Source organism: Lingula anatina, chromosome 2, assembly GCF_051362555.1.
Source record: "Lingula anatina isolate TDL-2025a chromosome 2, LinAna3.0, whole genome shotgun sequence".
NCBI classification, from domain to species: domain Eukaryota; kingdom Metazoa; phylum Brachiopoda; class Lingulata; order Lingulida; family Lingulidae; genus Lingula; species Lingula anatina.
The window spans coordinates 38,648,965-38,671,029 of record NC_141768.1 but is presented as its reverse complement, the minus strand read 5'-3'; the positions used below and the strand labels follow the sequence as shown (position 1 = coordinate 38,671,029).

General features: G+C 33.7%; 1 protein-coding gene across 4 annotated transcripts; it reads left to right on the top strand.

The window, feature by feature from the left end:
• The first annotated feature begins 64 nt into the window (after positions 1-64).
• On the top strand, positions 65-22,015 carry LOC106152151 (uncharacterized). 4 transcript variants are annotated; one of them, XM_087007264.1, is made up of 25 exons: positions 66-178; positions 2,530-2,595; positions 3,378-3,860; positions 10,622-10,748; positions 11,335-11,515; positions 11,882-12,082; positions 12,513-12,616; positions 13,279-13,429; positions 14,102-14,196; positions 14,429-14,519; positions 14,840-14,907; positions 15,270-15,387; positions 15,587-15,657; positions 15,839-15,944; positions 16,177-16,269; positions 16,525-16,723; positions 16,954-17,153; positions 17,383-17,522; positions 17,765-17,823; positions 18,175-18,294; positions 18,738-18,879; positions 19,023-19,189; positions 19,513-19,721; positions 19,919-20,040; positions 20,312-22,015. In XM_087007264.1, exons 3-25 carry the CDS (start codon positions 3,479-3,481, stop codon positions 20,457-20,459), a joined length of 3,294 nt encoding a protein of 1,097 aa, XP_086863390.1. In that variant the 5' UTR covers positions 66-178; positions 2,530-2,595; positions 3,378-3,478; the 3' UTR covers positions 20,460-22,015. The 4 variants fall into 4 exon arrangements, with proteins under 4 accessions (XP_086863389.1, XP_086863390.1, XP_086863391.1 ...); XM_087007263.1 differs by having other exon boundaries at positions 65-178; positions 2,530-3,860; XM_087007265.1 differs by lacking the exons at positions 66-178; positions 2,530-2,595; positions 3,378-3,860 and adding an exon at positions 6,432-6,754.
• The last annotated feature ends 50 nt before the right edge of the window (positions 22,016-22,065 follow it).

Here is a 22,065-nt window from a genome sequence, read left to right as displayed (position 1 = left end):
ATTTAATTTTTATTGTGATTAATTTCAAACGAAAATTATATGACACTGGATGTCGTTATAAAAATTTTATCAACAACTTACAATCGTGTGTTTTATAGCTTAATGATTACTCCTTTTCATAACTAGGTCAACTTCATCAGAATGTCAACAGAGCAGGAGAAGAGAGTCCAAGTATACTGTAAGTTAAAATTGTCTACTTATTTGCCACATTGTTTACCACTTAGCTTACAGTAATTAACTTGAGTATCCACTTTCAAATACTGAGTATACCGTTTGGATGTGCGTCTCTGCTAGCTTTCAAATAAGAAACTTGAAGTTGGTGATATACAGAGTGTATCGAAATCAAATGGATTTTGAAACAGGTACACTGTATTTCACACAGGAATGTGTCTCAACTTTAGAGACATAGACATCCAGGAGTTGTTTAAGACAATCTTTAGAATGCTTACATTTGTGCAAATCTTTTTAAGGTGCGAGACAGTGGGTAGATGCCAGTTATTTTTATTGATTTTACTTCCCAAAGTGAAAATTAAGTGATGTACAGTACAGTAGTAATTGGTGCATGGCAATTCTAGAGAAGCCTTTACCGTCTTCCAATCTGGATTATCTAGGCTATAGCTAAATGTAAGCAAATAAAAGCCCCCATATCAGTAACCTCCAGTGCATCAAAGTCCATATACTTATCGTTCATAGTTAAAACTTTACTAGAACCATTGCTTACTTAAGTGTTGAACACAGTGCATGTACTCAGTACAATAATAAGTAACAAGGGCGTCCTGAAGAAAGAAACTCATCAGTCCTTTAAGTGAAGTCAAAAGATATAATGTATATGCACATGCAATGAATTAACATACAACTATATGACAAAGGTGTGGACTCGTACGGAATGCTGAATACTTTTTATAACAGGATTATACCACAGTTATTTATAAGTATCTCTGCTGGGTAAGGAATTTTGATACACAGTTGTTTTATTATAACAAATTGTTGACATTAAGGCTTGCACTAGCAGTGGAAATCCCAACATTATTAATTTTTATAATTATATCATCTTGCCTATATGGTTTTGTGATAGGTTTGAAATTATTCTTTTTGGCTGAAGGAAATAGAAAATGATTATTTTTAATACTAAATATTGCCATTAGTGTGATTGAAAAAATACTAATCTTTTTGATTTAAATTACTGTTTGGAACTCTCCTCTCAGTATGTTCAGAATTCTGACAGCTGGTCATTGAGGCACAGGTAGCTGGTAATTTGAGAGGGAATATACAGTATATATGGGTAGTCTACTAGTACTTCCTGGTGAACATGCATGTAAGACCTAAAATCCTTTGAGTTAAATTTCAAAAAATTTTCCTCACCGTACACCAGCTTGTAGCCAACTTGGTCAGAGGCCTTCATAAGACTGATGTGAGAAGATGTTGTTAGTCGCTGACCACTATGTGGTACAGTGACCAGGACTGATGAAGGTTGATGAAGGCCTATGACTGAAATACAGGTCGAGTTCAAAAACAGCACGATCTGCATGACCACTGTTACAAAAGTTATGCTGTTTTTTTTTTTTAAATTTTCAGCATATCTGCAATACAAATAAGACATTAAATGGAAAACCAGGAGACCTGTTGTCTTAAATCCACAGGAATGATCGGTATTACTAAAATATAGGTGGAGTTAAAAAACCAGCCTGAACGGGCTATTTTTCGTGAAATGATGCATTTTTTGGTCAAATCTTCATTTTTGGATTTTTCAAGGTGTGACTTTGAACTTCCATGGGCCTGAAGACCTTTGCTAGTCACATTTTGTAAATATCTGTGTTACCTGCACTGTCCTGCAGTACCTAATTGACAATGGGTAATGATTATGCTGTTAAGCATTATGTAATATTTCATCAGAATTGAAGAATAAACCTATTTTTGGCACTGTCAACATAGTGACCGTTTATTTCTGCATTGTGTCTATACATTTGACAGCTTTGAAGTGCACACAATACCACCCAGATAAAGAGATTTCTAATATAATCATGGCATGGTACTTATAAAATGATATGTTTTTTTTTAATCTCTGTACCATAAGTAGAGGCCAGTTGTACATAGTTATTAATCAAATGAATGTAGTGTGTCAGTTTATGTCATCTAACATAATCTTTTATCTTTGATAATCTGAACATTTTGTTTTTGACAGTAAAACAAAAGGGATTCTCTTGCAGATATGGAGCAATATATACATGTTTATATATATATAACTTGAGTATGCGGACTTCTTTTCTTCTTTTAATATGGGAAAATGAAACGGTCTACTGGTAAGTCTTAAGTGTCCTGGATATATACATGCTGGAAGATTGTACATGATACTTTTTGATATGGACATTTATATAAAATGAATGTGTTGTTTAAGACAAATATATATTCATATTATTATTAATATGAAAATATATTTATATTAATATATACTGTATGTTAATATTCATATTGGCCAGCATTAAGTGGTCAGCAATTATTTAATTTTTTATCTTTTCTTTTTGTTTTCAGGGGCAACTTAATGCAGGTGCACATTGCCATAGGGAATTGGCAATGTCTTCTGTGTTGAACACCCAGGTATTGGTTCCCAGCTTTAAATTACCAAAACTGCTTGCAAGAATGATGAGCAAGATCACTAAAATCACATGCAACAAACCATCACCAATCATAAAGGCTGTGTGATTATGGAACTTACTCAAATCTGCTAATATTGAAGTAATTGTTAATCAAGAAATACCAATCAGTGATTCATCCCAATGATAATGTGTTGTGATTCAGTGCTTTGCTACCATCTTGGTATCCACACTTAACACAAGATGTCTTTTGAAGGTTTAACTGTTAACAGTCATATTGCACTATGAAAATTCAGTGACACTAAATTATAAAAGCTACCGAAATCCCTCTGCCTATGAAAGAATCATCTTTTTTGACATGTACTTTGAATCCTAATAATAGGGGAGGTCATCAGTTTTGAAATTCATGCATTGAAGCAAAATGAACCTGGACATTCTGCATGGAAGAAATGGTATCATGATCTAAATAAATAGAAAAGGATGACATTGATTGCACTTGATTGCACTTGATTGCATGGGTAAATTTTCCCAATGTTATGCCCCAGAGTTATTTTACTAGAGGAAAAGATCATATATATATTTTCACTGAATTGATGATTACCTTATTGGAAATATTTTGTATTTATCAAGATGTAACATGACCATTATGAGAATCATGTAGTCAAAAAGGATTGTGATTGAAACAACATTCAAGGTCATTGAAAGGAACTAGATTCGATGTATAGCTTGAAATCAAAGACGAGGATAAATGACATATAATCATGTTTAGTTTTGTACCAAATTCAGCATTAGAAGAATCCTTGCGAAAAAGAGAACTGGAAGAAAGTCTGCTAAAGGTGGAAATAGAAGAGTCTATTAGGGTGGAAAAAGACGCAGAAATAACTCCAATGGCGAAACACGCTTCACTTCCAAATGACAAGCAAAAGGATGCCAAGAGACAGGTTTCTGCGTCAAATTCTACAGATGTTCAAGGAAATCCAAGTTCAACAGATTCATCGTTTCATTCCTCTCCTAATGAAGGGGACACATTTATGATAATTTGCAATGCATTCTGGCGGCCATATTTGTCCTTCAACCCGTTTAAGTATGGTGACACTCATTTGGTGGAGTTCAGTTCAATATGGGGAGATGAAAATAGTCTGAGAGAGCGGGTTACAGTTGTGTTCCAGGAGTGGATGATGCAAAATGCTTTGATAGAGATGTGCAAGCTGGTCTTGCGCAGTGGTCCGCTACGCATGCTGAAGGTGCTGATAGAGAATAAATATGTTGGTAAGTACTATAAAAATGTACATGTACATGCATGAATTTTGCAAAATGACTTTAGAAAGTGCATTTGTTGGTGTTTGCATGTATCGTTAAAAAAATTGCTCTTAATTGTTAGACTTGTTACTAGTATGTTATTTTCCACTTTCTAACTACACCATAGCATTTTGTTGTGTCCTATTGAAAAAAGGGTTTTTATATACTACATGTACATCTTCCTTTTTTTTTTTTTTTTTTTTTTTTTGATTTCACACCATTTTTTTTTCAATTTTGGAAACCTTTGTATTTTAATAAAAAATATAGTTAGATTACTAGTAATCTTATAACTATAATAGTTTGAGTTGAAAGCTGGAATAAGCTCAAACATTGTGAAGTATAAGATAAGATTAGGACTTACATTTAATTGTTTTTTACCACTTTTCTTTCGTCTTCAGTATACAATCATGTCAGATATCAACAGTCAATGGCCACGATAATGCCCCCACTCCAAATGCCAATAAAATTGAAAAAGTGTCAGTAAATATAATCTTGGTGTCCTAAAGGGCTATGAAGATAAAATGTTTATGGCACAGACCATAAAAAGTTGTTTTTCTTAAAATCCATTTTAACCCATATAATGTGATGAAATCCAGGTGTTATTTTTGAGCACACACATATCAGTCTTGTGGATGGCACCTTCTTAGTGTAAGTGTCTAGTCCTATTTTACTTTGGTTATCAAGTTTTTTAAAAAAAATCCTTTTTTTTAGGTGGGGGGGGGGGGGGGCGGGGATCTTATGGATATACAGTATTAGAAACATATTTATGGTATTTTACCACCCATTGACTCCCCTATTCAAAAGCTGTTTATTTGATATTTGGTGATCAATTTCAACATCTTTCCTTTTAGTGTACTTTATGAAGAAGATATTGGAAATATTTGAAAGTTTGCTGGTAAAATATTGGGTGAAGGAAATTGAAAAAAGAAAAAAAACAAAAAACGATACAGCAACTTAGACTGAATGGTGATCAAGCATGATACTATTAAGCTGAGACGGCTTGTATCATTCACAATGGCAAGATACCTTAATGAAATTCACCAAACAAAGGCCAGACATCTTTGCTGACCGATCCCCTTCTTCCCCCTAGTAATCTGAAACCCCTAGTAATCTGAAGCTGTTTTTCATTTTTTTTTTCTTTCTGACTTGCAGCTGATGAAGGTCACTTGTTGACCGAAAAGCGCTTTCTGCAACCAGTCCACCCTCTTCTTTCCCCCAAACAGCAGTGCAACTACATTGCCATGTCTACCACGATCAGAGGCGAGATGCCTTAATCGTATCAATCATAATGAAAATCTGACTGGGGAGTCATATTTTAGGGGAGTCAGATTGGTTGGTTCAGAATGGTTCACCTGTCAGGGCATGCTTTTAAGTCACAACAATATTTGTCACAACTGTAGCAATGGCATACCCTCTACCAGATTAAGGAACCATTGGCAGACCCTTTTGTACTAACTGTGGATTGACCTATCTCTGAGGGGATTCTTGCTAAATGACAATCAACTTAAGTGGCTTAGATGTCTGTCATGCCTACTGAAGCTGTTAGGGGTAATTAATTATCTTTTAGCAGCTTCAGTAGGCATGCCAGACATCTAAGCCACTTAAGCTAAAAGCAGTTTAATAGCAAGAAACCCCTCGGGGGTGGATTGATCCTGTAGATTGTTTTTTTTTTTATATAAAAAAATTTTTTTTTTTTGCTCATAGTATCCAACTGCTGTTATTATAGATGGCATGATTTTAAAGCATACAAGAAGTAGCATGACACAATGGTTGATATTATTTGTACTTGAACTTGGGATTGGCATTAGTTATTTCATGTAATATAATTGTAGGCATAAAACTGTAAACTTGACCCTTGTTCATTTCATCAAACAAGGTAATGAGTGACTTGAAGCAAAATCCTGTAATATAAAAAGTTGTGTTGCATCTACCTATTTTTTTTTTTTGCCCTAGAACTTAATTGGCCTATTGGGAAATTTTCTTATATGGATATATTTATTGAGTGAAAACAATATAAACTTATCCAAGTGATAATTGTTTCTGATGAACTTTCCATTTTTTGTGCATTTTTAAACCCTTCAAGAAAATATCTAGGATCTTAAGAACTTGAACTAGCCATGTCCTTACATGCTCTCTATTGTTACAATGCATGAATGGGTTGTTTACCTACGCTTCACCAAAGTTTTCATGGTAGAATAACAACTTCAAAATTCTTACCGTATCATGTAGCAATAACTAGTAAGTCATCCATTTGGTTTAATAATCACCATCTTTAAAAAAAAAAAAAAGACTAATAAACTGTTTCAAGTTAAAATGTAAAAGTCCTACATGTGAGCCTGCAACCATCGTAACCTTGCTCTGCTTATACAGGACCTAACCTTCATTGATGTGGCCCTTATGTAAGGTGTACAACTAAGTTCAAACTATGAAAGGAGGTCTTAGCAGCTAGACATAGTATTTCTCAAATCTCAACAAATTTAGGAGATACATCAGTTACTTAATAAGAGAAATACCCCAGAAATGTACATATTATTCAAAGACCAACATCTTTTTATGGCATTTAGCTGATGTCTGGTCGTCCCGACCTGACTCTAGGTCAGTCCATTGTTGTCCTTAGTATGACCCAGTTTCATAATAATACCACCAAAATACAATGTCGTCTATCATTCAGTGCAGTACAGCTTGGAAAAAGGGTATGAAAAGAAATGAGACCGCAGAAGTTTAATTCAGAGGCATTATACAACTAGGTGCTCTAGCTATGTAGGGTATACGCAGAGTATTAGTTGACCTGTCCAGCGGAAGTCGGATTATATACTGGATATTTGTTGGGATTACTTAATGTGTACATTATGCTGTTTATACAGGTAAGATTTTTTAAAACTCTTTTAAAAAAGAAAATTAAAAGAATTTGAGAGATTTAAATGGATATACTTATGTATTAATATGCCAGTGACATATCTAACTATTATAGCATGTATAGCTGGTATTGCCTCTGAAACATAAACCGTCTTGTTTGACTTGATCAGTACATGTAGCTCAAGTAGCATTCAGTTTCTTATCCTTATATATGTTCTGAAATCTTAATTTCTTAAAATCAAAACATTCTAGCAACAATATTAAAAAGCAGGCTACTCTATAGCTCTATTCTATGCAGCAAAAACACAATAAATGCTATATAGAAATACAGTTTTTATTATTATAAACTAATTGTATCTGTATTTATGTATGATATTTTTTGCCCATTGAAAAGAATGAATAATTACTGTTAAAACATTACATTGCTGTCGACATGTCAGCCTGTAGAGGTCAGGCCTGTAGGCAGAGATAGTTCTATGATGTGGGGGGGGGGGGGGGGGGGGGGGAGGTGAAATGACCACCCTATTGGTCCATAAGGTTCCCTTTGGTCTAGGTTCTATGCCATTTTTCAAGTTGGGTCAGCCAAGTTAACAGAAAAGTCTGGTTTTTTAGACCCCCCCCCCCTCCTTTGAAATTTTCTGGCTATAGGCCTTAAGTGAAAAAAAACTTATTAATGTGCATATGCAGGTGAATCAGATATGACCTTAGCTTTGTTTGTGCTAGGCATTTACTGACTGCGGTAGACACAATTTGTATGACCTGTTGAAGTGTATGTACGTGACTAGAACAATAAACAATGACTAACTTAACCGCAGAAGTTTTGGTTTTTGGAAGTTGGCAAAAAGGAACATATTAATAATAGTATAAAGCAAAGAAATATTAAGGCCTCTTGATCATGTATTCTGGATGCTGATGGTGAATAAACTTGACTTTCTAAAGCAAAGCAATTTCTGTTTTATATGTACTCTATGCATATTAATGTTATTAATATTATGGGGTTATTTTCTTTATTAAAGGTTTGATTGCAAACTAAAGATTTGTGTGCTTAATTTGCTATTTCTTTGGTAATTATAATGAAAGTACATTCGACAAGCATGTGATCTAGGTGAATGAACTGACAAACAACCAGAAATAGCCTTGTTTACACCTTGGACGGGTTAACAGACAGAATACAATATGTATATTGCAATAGTGATTCTGCAGGTATGCTATTTACCAGCATGTATAATGATAATGATTCATTTAATTCATGTTGAACTGATCAAATGTTGGTAGAGTAAAAAGTCTACAAGAAAATAATTTGGCATACATAGATCATATCCCTAAAGTATAGGGTATCATTACCAAGTGAGGTGTGTGTGTGTTGGGGGTAATATTAATATAATGCCCATCCTTTCTATTGTGCTCTGAATATATTGTTGTTACACATACTGTATATCAGGATAAGTACTGAGGTATGGTTGTCATTTTATTGTTTATTCATGGTTGCCTCAAGGTACATTTCATAACCAGATTACATTACCAGAAGTTGAAGGTAGAAATTAATTCTGTTCATGAGTAAGCCAGTGTGGGTCATGTGCTTAGACTTCATGTCTTACAATTGTTATATACTGATTGACTGACTTCTGGTGAAAAAGGAAACTGAATCTTGTGATACAGTGTCATGTGCATGTGATCATATTGCACAACAAAAAGATAAAGCAAAGCTGGGGATGGGGTTCAAGTGTAGGAGTTTAAATACACATTAAGTACATAAACAACTTTTTGTTGATGTTATCTGAGGACAAGTAATACATGTTTGATTATATTTTATCAGAAAAATGCCATGAATTGATGTTGAAAACAATAATCAGATTTATTCTTTCCTGGCAAACCAGTTGCTGCCTGTAAACCGCACAGAATCTAGAAATTAAATTGAGAATTGAGTTTAAAGGCATGGTGTTATTAAAAAAAAAAATCCCTGTTATGGAAAATCCTACTTTGTAGGATGTAGTGAATCATCTTGAAAAACATGTTGTTATTGAAATCTACAGTCACCCAGTCTTGTGTGTTGACCCATGTAATTACCAATAATGGTACCAATAAAGGTAGGGTACTTACAGTTTATTTGTAGCAGAATAGCTGGTTTACAACTTACAGGTAAAAGCTATTTTATAAATTGTACATATTTAAATAATCTTGGTGCTATTAGTGAAAGATCACCAAGAATCATTAAAGAAAACCTTTTGTGAAATAATAATTATCAGTCCTATTTTTCTTAAAGTAATAAAGATCCGTTAAAATACAGTGAGTAAAAGGTGCCTTTAGGCTTAGTAATATGGATTTATGCAGGTTAATTGCTGTAGAGACTGATAAAATAAAGTTTTTGCATTTAAAACTCCACTTCAAAGTGTGCACTGATGCTTATCCAGCTATATCTGCCACTGTTAAATGTGAACAGTAAGATACACTTAGTTTTAAATGGACAACTCTAGTATTAACATAGAGGGTTCCATTGGGGGGATAGTAATGACAGTTCACAGGGAAATAAAATCGCAAATTCCCAAATCACAACTAATGAAACTTTATTCATATCTCGCTGATTATGCAAGTAAAAAATCCTGAAAAGCACGAATCACTGGGTACAATGACTTAGTTTCACGAGGAGTGGAAAATTAAAAGCTGCATTTAAATATATTGGGAATGGGTTACCTCACGGGTCATGCTAAATAAAATAGACGTTTCATGCATCTTCCAAAATAAAAAGTGGCTTTCACGAGAAACAAAAATACCCAATGAGAACCTCAACATATGTGCCTTTCTTCCTGATTGTTAGGTAGTTAAACCTGCTTGTTTTTTTGTTTTTTTTTTTTTTTTTTTTTTTTTTTTTTTTTTTTTTTTTTGAAAGGGAAAATAGGGTAGTTGAAAGCAATGACTGTTTATCATCCTTCTTAATGTTCATGAATATGCTATTTGCATTAAGCAGTGTTCAGTTTGCATGCATCTGTGCAGTAATATTTTTGTACATGGATCACACAGTGGATGCTTCTTTGTACATGTCGTTAGAAGAGTCTGGTTTGGATATGCTTCATTTTGTCTCATGAATTTGCTGTTAAAGAGTTTATGTATAACATATTGACTTAGAAATAAGGTAAGATTTTTGAACAGTTATGTTAATGTTCTAGCAAACATTAAACGAGTTAAGACATTGAAAACCTACAAGCTCCATTTTTTTCAAGGTTATTTTTCATTAAAAAATATTCAGACCTTGGACTCTTAATACAAATGCATTTATCAAACATAGTCCAAACATAGACTAAGTAAAATAGACAGGTGATAGTTACAGTTGTAAGTATGCCATTTGTTTACTATTAACATAAATCTGTGGGCCCATTTTCAGGATAACCTGTTGTCACACATAAAGGATCCTATATGTTGGTGTTCTGAATTCAATTAAGCAACACCATGAGATGTCTAGAAATAGTGCACAAATCATGTAACTTTTTAAAACTAAATATGTTTCCATAATGCAGGGTTGCCATGGTTGGAACTTTGTCTGTTGCAAGTTATTGAAGTTTTATGAATGGGGCTGTAATTTAGTGAGAGCTTGTAACCTAATGTTGTCCTCAATATCGACATTTCAACTTATGATTATAATGAGGCATTTCAGGCCAATTATCAGTCTATGCTTGTGGTTTATGGTTTGCTTAGTATAAGCTGTACAAGGAAACACCAGCTAATTATATTTTATATAATTGAAATAGTTTTATTTTTCTTTCAGCATCAAAAATTGAGTGCAGTTTTATGCACATTGAACATAAACAAAGTTAATTAAAATGTTAATTAATAGCATTCATCAACAGTAAAATTTTCATATCTAAATTAATTTTGTATAGAAATTGATCAAACCTTTGAGGATGGACTGTCCATGCTGCATTTGGCCTGCATAGCTAGGAATTTTGAAGCTGTCCTCTATCTGGTTCATTCTGGGATTAACTTGAAGATACAGGATAAACACGGTAGGTGTCAGAGGAATATTATTTGATGTTTACCACTTCTTTATATTTTTGTACTTCTACATATTTTTGTTAAAATGTGAGAAGAACCAAACGTATGTTTAATATTCCTAGCATACTTTATTTTTGTATCTAAAAGCACATGCATTATGGGTTCAACATATAAACTTGTTGATTGACAAGTTGATAATATACATATAAATGTCAATGTATTCAATTGATGCTGTGCTCAGGTAAAAAAAGTCTCTCGAGCTATCAACAAAAATCTGATCATTAATATTTCATGTACATGCACATGATTTAAATGTGAATTCATATAATTTCACATAATGTGTTCAAGGTACCAGAATTACTTCTCTCTCTCTCTCTCTCTCTCTCTCTCTCTCTCTCTCTCTCTGTAAACACTTATTTCCTTGTTGATGGAAAAATTCTGTTTTGATTATTTGTCATTTGTCATTTAATGTGGGTTGTCATACCAAAATGGCAGGTCAGGTAGTCCTGTCATAAATTAATTTTGACAGAAATACTTTGACAAAAGGTAAAAATCTCAAGCATTTTTAACTGCCAATTACAATTTTCAAAAATCCAGGTAGGACTGCGGAACAGGTTTGCTTCTCCTCAAAAATTAGACGTCTGTTACCAAAAGGACTCGGGTCTTTGCAGAAGGAGATGCGTTTAAAGCCCAAGTTGCTGCCTAGCATGAAGGAGAAAGCAACCTTGTTTGAATTGTGTAAAAGCATCAGAAATTTTGAAGAGTTGCAGATTAAACTTCAGGTAATGTGTATAAGAATTATATGTATGATGCTTGTTCATATTTGCGTGACTTACTGATTTAAGGTTTTAGCATTCAAGCACTGCAAGATTTGTGGAATTATGACAAAGTTTGGGTATTTTTTAACATATTCTTGTACTGTGATTATATGTTTATGTAGCTTTTGGCCAAATCACATCCAAGTTCAAATCCTTGTCATTAAATTTTTATAGTCAATTTTTTCCTGTACTCAAACCTTGTCTTAATAGTGTGCAAAATAAGGACTCTGAACATTCAGTTATGGTGGCAAATTGAATCTAAAAAAGTAGAGCTCCGTATACAATGTTGTATGCTATATCTTCATGACTTTCATGTAAAATCTTTTCCAGACCTTAGAGTTTGATGTTAATGAAGAACAGGACCAAAATGGTGACTTCCTTATCCATGTTGTTGCTGGTGAAGGTCTGCCCCTTTTACCGCTGCTGCTATCACTGGTTAGAATACAGAGTGCTGATGTGGAGAAGTGCAATAGCCAAGGAAAGACCCCGTTAATGATTGCGGCAGAAAGTGGAAATTCTGTACTTGTGGATGTGAGTTTCTGCATAATTTAAATAAAACTTCCTGAAAAATAGAAGTAATTATAGGAGAATTGAAAGTTCTTACTTCAGCCCATTATTAGAAAAGACAGATTGTGTTTTTGTTGTTTTTTAACATGTTAAGCACTGAATGCAGGCTTGATAATTGTGCTTTTAGAAAGCCTCAGTCCCTCCACTTGGACATGTATAGCAGTTGTTCTCATCAGTTTTTGAATGCGATATGTGATATGTTTTTGAAGTTTATAGTTAGAGTGGTTTCCCTTATTACAGATTTCAACCTATTTATTCTTAGTGGATGTTTCCACACATTTGGGTGTGCATATGCATGCATGCAGACACACACACACACACACACACACACACACACACACCATCTGGCTGCTGTACATTTCCCACCAAAATATTTCTATGTCACACTTTTTAGGTTATGCTATGTATCCTTGGTGCTAATCCTAATACTCCAAATTCACTGAATGGTTGGCGTGCTCTTCACTATGCAGCAAAAGAAAATCATGTGGATACTACCAAGTAGGTGGCTGGTTTAAAGGTACACTCAATGGGATTGAAAATCCCCAAAATGCTCATTTTTGCCACCCACAGCTACTTATAAAACCTAACATACACCTTAAAAATGATTGAACCCCTTCAATATTTTTTCTGGAGCATACCTAATGTTGATATTTCCATTGGAGCTTATAGGAAAATGGTCACTATGTGGACTAGCCAGTCATTTTAAGCTAAAGTCAACCTTGATAAATTTTATCAATAGTCAAATTCAAGTACAGAGAAGGATATGGAAATCAATGATTTGTTAGTACCAGAAAATTGCTTATTTCCCTAGGAAGATCCATTTTGGTGGGTAAATCTCATGGATTGTACCTTTACTTGTAATGATTGAAAAAAAAAACAAACATTGTGCAAAAAATGATAGATTTTGTTTTGTATTGTTTCTTTGAAGAATTTGAGAATTTTGTGTGTGTAGAAAAATAAAGTATTTTTGTAAATCCTTGCTTATTAAGGTATGAACAGCTGTTTTATTCAACTTTCTTTTCACACCTGAGTTAATTTGACTTTTCAGAATTTGTTAGTTATTATATTACCAATGCCTTGTCATTCTTGTTGACATATACATGCAGAAATATGGATTGTAGCCATTTGTGTTTTATCAGTACAATATTTATATTTTATAGCTGCCTTATCAAGAGAGGTGCTGACTTTAACTTGGAAAATGGTGATGGCAAACGTCCTGACGATGGGGCAGGTGATGGTATCGATTGTAAAGAAGTTATCCAGTGTCAGAGAATACAACGAATTGAATATCTGACTGACCTGGTCAAAGAGGTATATGTGTGAATATGAATTTATTAACAAAGAAAGATTTACTTACCCTAGGTTCTAGATTCCGGTATTGTCAGCTCGATCTTGATTTCATATATAACCCATATCAACAAAAGCGACTCCACCACGAGGTATATTTAGCAAGCTAGCTTTTACGTTTCTCTGACACTCAGGGTAGATTTACTGTGATGTTTCAGCAAATATACATATATGGTTCCACTGTTCCTTCTTTTAAACTTCTGTTGCATATATATTGCATAACATTTCATATTTATGTATGTATATTATGTAGGTTCAAACTGAATATATTTCAGTTCTCCCAGAATTTGTTAATTGTAAATGCTGTATCATAAAAAAACACCATTGAGTAGAATGCTAGAAATGCTGTTTTTTCCCCTTGGAATACTGTGACATATGTGAATACAGGTATAGTGCTGAATACTTTTACAGTACTGTCAGTGAAATAAAAGGTTGTTAGACTTTCCATGGCTAAACTGCCTCTTTACCATTCATTGGCATATGTACTCGACTGACCAAATACCTTAATGGTGGTGTCATGTGACCAATTGTTTGGCTCACTCCCATGGCTATAATGACAATTCGAGCACTCAGTCAACAAAACAAAATAACAAAACAACAAAATATTTTGCTTACGGTTTGTGATTATTCTTACAGGGTGAGCTGTTTCCTTGTAATGTTCGCTGGACGGACATGTTTGCTGTGGACCAGTTTGGAAGCACATTACTCATGACTGCTGCTGAATTTAACAGGTAGGACGGCAACCTGCTGATGTTGCATAAGAGCACGTGTGTTTGTGCATGTGTGTTTTTGCGTGCTTGCGTGCATGCTAGTGTTTTATTGTATCACAGATGGACCTAGACAGAAGGACAAAGAAAAAAGACCAGTCTCAATAAATGTGGAAACCAATAGAAAGACTGACTGTGATAAATGTTCCTTGAGTCATCATTGTTGAATCGTTTTAATTTAATTTTTTAATTTTAGATTAGAAAATCTTGAGGTACTCCTTGAAAGAGAAAATCTTGATGTTCTTCTTGAAAGAGAAAAATCCTCTATCAATGCCCAGCATGCCAAGGTAATTTTTTCCTAGAACCCAATATGTCACATGCATTTACAATGTATACTAATGTTTATTTGCCATGCGTCTAAATTGCATAGATGTAATTTTGTGTCATCATTACAATATTTATTCAAAAGCATTAGAAACAAGGTCAGAATCCGAAATGGTTTTAAGATAAATAATGCATGAAAGGGAGACAGATCATCCAGTTGTAGCACTTTTGACATGGATATTATATGATCTGTTAATAATAATAATATTTGATCTGGAAAAAAGATGTTGTTAACAATATTCTCATGTTATAAATTCTTGACATAATTCACATTGAATTTCAGAGTGGTTCCACAGCACTAGGCATTGCAGCCAAGGCAGGCCATTCAGAAGTGGTCAGAGCATTACTTAGGTGGGAGTCACATCCTATGAGAGATTCAGTTTTTATGTTTAATGATAAAAATAATTTATTGAAAAAAAAGGTCAATTAAAAAATTATTTAATGTCATATGCATCCCAAATATTCAATGAGAGTTTTAATGCCAAGGTTAAAACGGGGAAGCATTTTTTGCTGGAGGGATTGTGGATGCAAACCAATCTTCATTTATATTCAAGTAACTGCAAGTACAGAAAGTTGTGCCAGGTTTTGTGTGGTATTTCCCCGAGTTAAAATTTAGAAAGAGAGTTGGCTGTTAGAGCCAGAAATATATTATTTTTCATTTTTTGCTCCAAAATCTGGTGTACAGTCCTTTTAAAAGCCTTACATACTTTCAGTCATGGGGCCAACCCTGCTATTCGGGATATAGAAGGTGCTCTGCCACTTCATCATGCAGTGACTCACAACCATATACATGTTGTGAACACATTGCTGCAGTACCAGGCAGCTTTTACGGTAAGCTACATGTCTAACAACTTTGAAGTAGAATGTCCTAAGCAATGCTTTGTGTTCCCTGTACTCCCTTTGAAAGTGAAAGGGATAAGAGGATTGAGCACACACTATTCTGTATCTTCTTTAATGAAAGAATAAAAGAATAAAAGAAAGTTTTCTAGATCCTCATGATATGTTAACCATGCTCTTTTCTAATTATCAGAATTTGGCACTAGCAATAAAAATAGCGAAGCGTCCGGTCATTCAAGAAAGACTCAAAGATGCCTGGCAGAAGTAAGTGCACTATATTTTTTAACTCACTCTCTCTCTCTCTCTCACACACACACACACACACACACACACACACACACACACACATGCAAACACACACGCACTAGCAATTGTATACTCATTTCTTAAATAAATATATAACTCTTCATTAGGTTATTTTTATTTATTATTTTTTTTTTTTTAGGCGTCAACAAGAAATTGTGACTCCGGCATTATTCCAGTGTGCCTTGACTGGCAATGCTGAGCTGCTGTACAATACTCTGGAAGAAGGAGATGATGTGAACCCAAGTGTAAGCTTATTTCATAAAAAAATTGAAAACATGTTTGTCTTGCTCAATAATCCAAACAGCACAGTGAAATAAAGTTGAAGGGTCTCAGCTTGAAAAAGAAGATCAAAATGTACATTAAACAATGTATATGTGTATTTGCAAAACTGCAAAAATTGCACATATACACCATAATCATATTGTTCTTAAACAACTGTGTAATCTCATATTATTGTTTTATATTTTTTTCCCTCAGAGTGCAGTTGGTAACACTCCATTGTTTCTTGCTGTTGAGAATGCAGGAGAAAACAGTTCAGATCATCTGGAGATTATAAAAATGCTACAGGAGGTGAGAGCCATTTTTTTGCAACCCCTTTTTCACAAAAAATACCAGCATATTTTTTCACTATGAAAAGGCATTTTGTTGCTTTGTCACTTATCATGTCTAAATCAATTTTGATATTTGCATGCTATGAAATAGTTGTTTTTATAATTTTAAGTTAAGTTGACTTTACAGGAATTGGATACAGGTGTCAGGAGTTGTATCCATTATTAAATGCCAATGCTCATTTATTCTTATGTTTTTCTCACGTTTTGTTTATAGTTTGGTGGAGATATAGGCAGGCCCCATCAAGGTACTGGTAACACCTTGTTCCATGCTGCCTGCAGCAGAGGAAATGTGCCCATAGTTCAATACCTTGCACAGTTTACTAAAAGTAGTGGGCCAAGAAATCGGAAAGTTTTTGATATTAATGCATTAAATAATGAGGGACAAACTGCTTTGGAAATAGCTGCAAAGAAAGGTATGTTTTATTTCAATTTATTTAATATTCATTCATTTATTTTTAGAGAAGGGACTTCACATCAATAAGAAGATCACGAAAACTTGTTTTTATATAATACATTCTAATGATTATTGCCGGCAAAATAAAAATTGCATATTAAAGGTGTCTCTGAAAAACTTAATTAATGAAGAGATTATAATAAAAATTCACAAGATTTTGAGAAAGGTTAAATAATTTGTTGGTTGTAGGTTTTAGAAAGATCGTAAAACTAGTCTTGGGCCTTGGAGCTACAACTGCACTAGTAGATGGGAAAGGTGATCTGCTCAAGTTCTCCGAGTACGAGGGTGTCCAAGTTTTAATCGAGTCTCAGAGACAAGCTCATACACGGCAAGTGATGCAATGTATGTATCAAAGAAAAGGACTGAAACCACTGAAGACAGTTTGGCAGGTATGAAATTTGCATAAACTTAATGAAATAGTGTTGTTCAAAATTTATGTGTAAAATATTTGCTCTTTTACAATTTTCTCAAAAAAATGCTTTTATAACATAATTGTGATTTGCTTGCCTTAGTAATGACAACTTTGGCATTTTTATTTTTAAGCCACATGAATCTTTTCAAATGTTAAAACTACAGTGGTGATCTCTATAGTAAAAATTTTATACAATTTGACTTCAGCCCAAATTTGATCATAATTTGCGAGATTCTAATGGGGACACGCCCTTGATGGTGGCTGCTAGGAATGGAAAAGAAGATATCGTAAAATTTCTTTTAGAATCTGCAGTTTATGACTTGAGTCAAGATGATCTTGAAAGGAGGTTGGTTATGTCACTTGTAGACTGCTAGTACACTAGCTGGTATACAATTTGATAATACTTCATGTGATGATACTATTTCCATGTACTATAAGTAATGTTTTAGCTTTAATAAGGAAAACCTTACAAAACAAAAATTTGATTCAGATAACAAGAGTATGAAATGTTTACCTACTACATTGATTATTTTAAATATGTACAATTCTGTTTTTCTTTCTGCTGATCTTTGAATTTAATCCCTATAGGTCCACTTCCTCCACTGATTCTGGCACTGTTCAGGATGCCTCGTCCAAGCCAAAGATGGGTAATTATTTCCAGTTTCATTCTAAGTTTGAATAGTGCTTGTACAGTTATCAAGTATTTTAAAGATAAACCAGGTGTAAATACCCTGCAGAGTTACAAGTCAGAAAATTTGCTCACGTCTTGTAAGGTGCATGAAATGCCCTCCCCCTGAAATCTCGATAAGACTAAAATTATCATTTCTAAAAATGTTTTTTTTTTAATAAAATGATTGTATTTACATAATTCAGTCAGTGAGTAACAAAGGGATGTCTTCCTTTTTTTTCATTCAGTCTGTTATCTTCAGAGAAACACTCTTTTACTTCTTCAAGATTATGCCTTCTTGAATATATCCAACAATTCACTTATGTTACAGATGTATCTAGTCCAGATGAGAGTGAAGTGGAGACAAGTACCAAAGTAGCTGCCACCCCAGATATGACTCCAGGCTGGAGCAGCGATGTAGAGGGCAGACGGCCATCATCCAGAGCTAGTAGTATGCTTATTTTATGCTTCTTTGTTTCACATGCATACACCCCAAATCCAGGAATTTGCAAAAGGAGGGGGGGGGGGGCAAGGATAAGAAAATTTGCCATTTAGCGAAGCAAAAGCAAATATAAAATAGTAAGCATAAAATATTTTACTAATTAAGGCTCGGGAAGGGAAATGTCCTTGTTTTTGTCTTTTTAAGCTGATTAACCAATTTTTAGTGAGGGGGGGAGGGAAGAAGGCAGGGAGAAAAGGGCGAGTATGTGCCTGCTGTACCCTCTGGATCTTCCATTACAAAGTCATGGACCCATGTGCTCATTCACAAGTTTGTACATACACACACTTAGTTCTTACAAAGTAACACTGACATGATAATCACAATGCTGAGCTACTTCCTTCAAGTAAATCTCAGTTTTTAATAGCATGCATTAATGTTAGATACTTTTTCAGGCATAGCCTCTCCTGGCTGGTTGACTGATACAGATGCAACAATAAAGACACGTAAAGTATACAAGCGTTTCCACCTTCCTTCTTTTCCGACCATGTCCAGTTCGATAAGAAAACTCTCTTGGAGACAACCAGATGCTGAAAGGTGAGTCATGCTTGAGATATATAGATTTTGGTGAAAGTTCATCTCTGGAATCAAGTTTTACCTTAAGAAATTTATTGTAAAAAGATCTGCAAACGAGTGAAGTTTGAGTAATGCGCTTATGTAGACAAACTGTCTAATTTCAGTCAAGTGAGAAAAAGACTATTTGCTCAAGAAGCAAGCTCTGACTATGAATTTATCAAAGAACCTGATCCAAGAAAAGATGATGATGATGGTGCTAGTCTAGCAGGTGGCATGGTGGGAAACTTTGTAGCTGGGTTGCAGAATGCTGAAGGGACTATATTTAGAGAAGGTGATTTATTCACTTGAAAACCACAGGCATCAGATTTGTAGACTTGCTGTAAAATTCGAAAGTGGTTCAGTTTGCCAATTGATTTTTATGCATTTTACTCTGAAGTTCGGTTTCATGCCTTTAATCTAGTATTCATACCAATATTCCAATTTTGTATAATATATTATTGTTTAATTACAGTAAAGGCTTAACCAATTTGATAAAATGACCAAAATAATTTCTCAAAAAATGACTTAAACACAACTGTCTTACCATCCTAGATCTGTTTCTTGTAATATCCTACTTGAGTGTGCCATGTGAACATAATCTGATTCTTTATTCAGATGGAAAGGTCAGCCATGTTCTTGCTATCAATCCGCGAGATGGCTGCACTGCATTGCACCGGGCAATAGAAGGAGGAGACAATTATTCCATAGCATTGTTATTGGTCGAAGCAGATCTCAATTGTCTCAATATGCAGGATCATGCCGGGTTAGCCCCACTGCATTTAGCCTGCAAACTTGTAAGGAAGAAGACTGTAGAGAAGCTGACGGTGAGGGTGACAACTAATACACTATTCTTTTGTTTGCCAGTACTGGTTTTTTTATTTTATTTTATGGACTCAAGAGGAAAGTTGTAAAACTACATTTTCACATTTCTTTTTATTCCAATGTCAAGATTGTTTTGTTAATTTTTTTAAAACAGAATGTTGCTTGTCAAGTTAAAAGATCCACTTTGGTTAACTTTCAGCAATTAAAAGGGATAGACCTTAATATAAGAACTTTGGAAGGGAAGTTACCACATGAAATGGCTGCCAACAAATCTCTTGCAAAGATGGTGCATAACGCTAGAGATGCCCATCCAATGATAAAGTAAGTGTGAATTTAAAAAAATAAAGTAAATGTAATTAGTGAAATGTGTCTTATTTAGTTTAATTTATTTGTTAAATCAAATTTTTACGTATTCAGTAGAATGTCATATGTTAATGTAAATTGAATAATTTCTCCAAATACGTCAATTTCTGCTGTACGCATGGATTTAGTGAAAAAAATTGACAAGAATAACAAATGTTTATAGACCTAAGCAAATTGCTGAAGTGCTATATTTGTGTATTAAAAATGTCTGCATAAATCATCTTTTTAGGGAAGAAGAAGAACATTCCCCAACTCATTCAGTTGGTGAATTGAGTGCCCATAGTTGGGGTAAAAGTAGTAAAACTACTTTTGACTTTGACAAACTTAACATGAAATTCAAACAGATTAAGGGAGAGAAAAAGCTTTCCACTGCGTGAGGGAAAATTAAGACAGAAGACCGAAATCTAATTTACAAGGATTTCTGAACCCATGAAGAAGAAAAATTATTTTTATTTTTGTTGGAAGGGTGAATAGGCCAGACAAAAGCTGGTTTTATGTTTAGATCATTATATTCACATTTTGTATTATTTTAACATCCCAGACTACTGGTAAAATACACTGTATGTTAATCTGGTTGGTTACAGTGATAGGAGATCCCTGCTTGAGATGTAAATCTGCTTCATTTGCTTTTGCTGATAATTTGTATATGAAGTAAATTGGTAAGAATATTTAAGAATTGCTTTGGTGGCCAACATTTGAAAAAATATATTTCTTTTTTTGTTTGTTTGTTTGTTTGTTTGTTTGTTTTAATGTTTGTTTTAATGTTGTAGAGGCTCATAATAAGAAAAAGTGGAATGAACAGATATTTGTAAAATGATATTGATGTTCAGTAACATGAGAGAGACATCAAACATCTGAATTAAATTTGTTTTCACAGACATCTTTACACCAATAATTTTTTCCTTTATTCTTTAATCAGAGTATTTATATTGTTAATGTTTATTGACTTATGTATGATGAAGACAATACATATCAGTTGTATATATTCAGGTCATGTTATTCACACACGTCCTTTATCAACTTTGGAGTAAACATTTCATATGTGATATGTATAGTAATAAGGATGAGCAGATTTGATAATCCAAAATATTGCTAATTTGATATAAAAGATTTTAATACAAAAATTGTCAATAATGTCTTGCTTTGAATTATTTTATATATGACGATGTTTTGATACACATTTCCATTAAAACATACATTTACTTATACATGTTGCCCATCTTATGTCAGATCATACCTGTTGATGCCTTGTTGTGTTTTATATATTTACTTTTATATATATATATCAGTTTCTACCACATTCATCACCTTGTACACTGCAAAACAAAATGTACATGCTGTTACCAGTATATGTGCTATTGTTTTAATTCATGAATATAAAATTTGATTTGTCTTATATCCTCTCATGGGTCTTAAAATGAATTTGTTCATTCAATGAAAACAAATAGCTATAATACATGTATGTATTTTATGAAAGTTACAGAAAATACAATTTCACTATACAAAATGGTCACATTTCATTTGTTTAGTTTCTTCTAAATTATGAATAACAATTATTTTACTATGTCATGTACGTTAACGTTACATGTTTTAACACAAGTAGTACACAGGTATTCATCCTCACCAACTTGATAGTTTATCATGTACTTGGTAGACACTCCCATGCAGTTCATGATTTGATAACTTTTTAATAAGAAGGCCTTGTGTTCATATTAGTTTTTGTCTATTGACTTTTTAATAACTTTGTAACTTTTTTTTCAAAATAAATGCTTTAATTTTTTTTATATGTTGATGCAAATGTATGATTAGCTTGAACGGCAGAGATGAAAGGGATGCACACGTATTTTTTTTAACCAAAATACCAAATCACGAAGGTTAATATTGTTTAATTGGTCAAGTTTTTTATATGAAAATATATAGCATTAAAAACCCATGCTTGTTTTGTGTCTTTTAATTATCCCAGAAACTCTTGCACTGGTACAA

Coding starts and splice junctions, on each gene's coding strand:
- LOC106152151 (XM_087007263.1), top strand. CDS start 3,353: ATGTTTAGTTTTGTACCAAATTCAGCATTAGAAGAATCCTTGCGAAAA. Junction 11,516..11,881: donor AGTTGCAGATTAAACTTCAG/GTAATGTGTATA, acceptor AATCTTTTCCAG/ACCTTAGAGTTTGATGTTAA. Junction 16,724..16,953: donor GGAAATAGCTGCAAAGAAAG/GTATGTTTTATT, acceptor TGTTGGTTGTAG/GTTTTAGAAAGATCGTAAAA.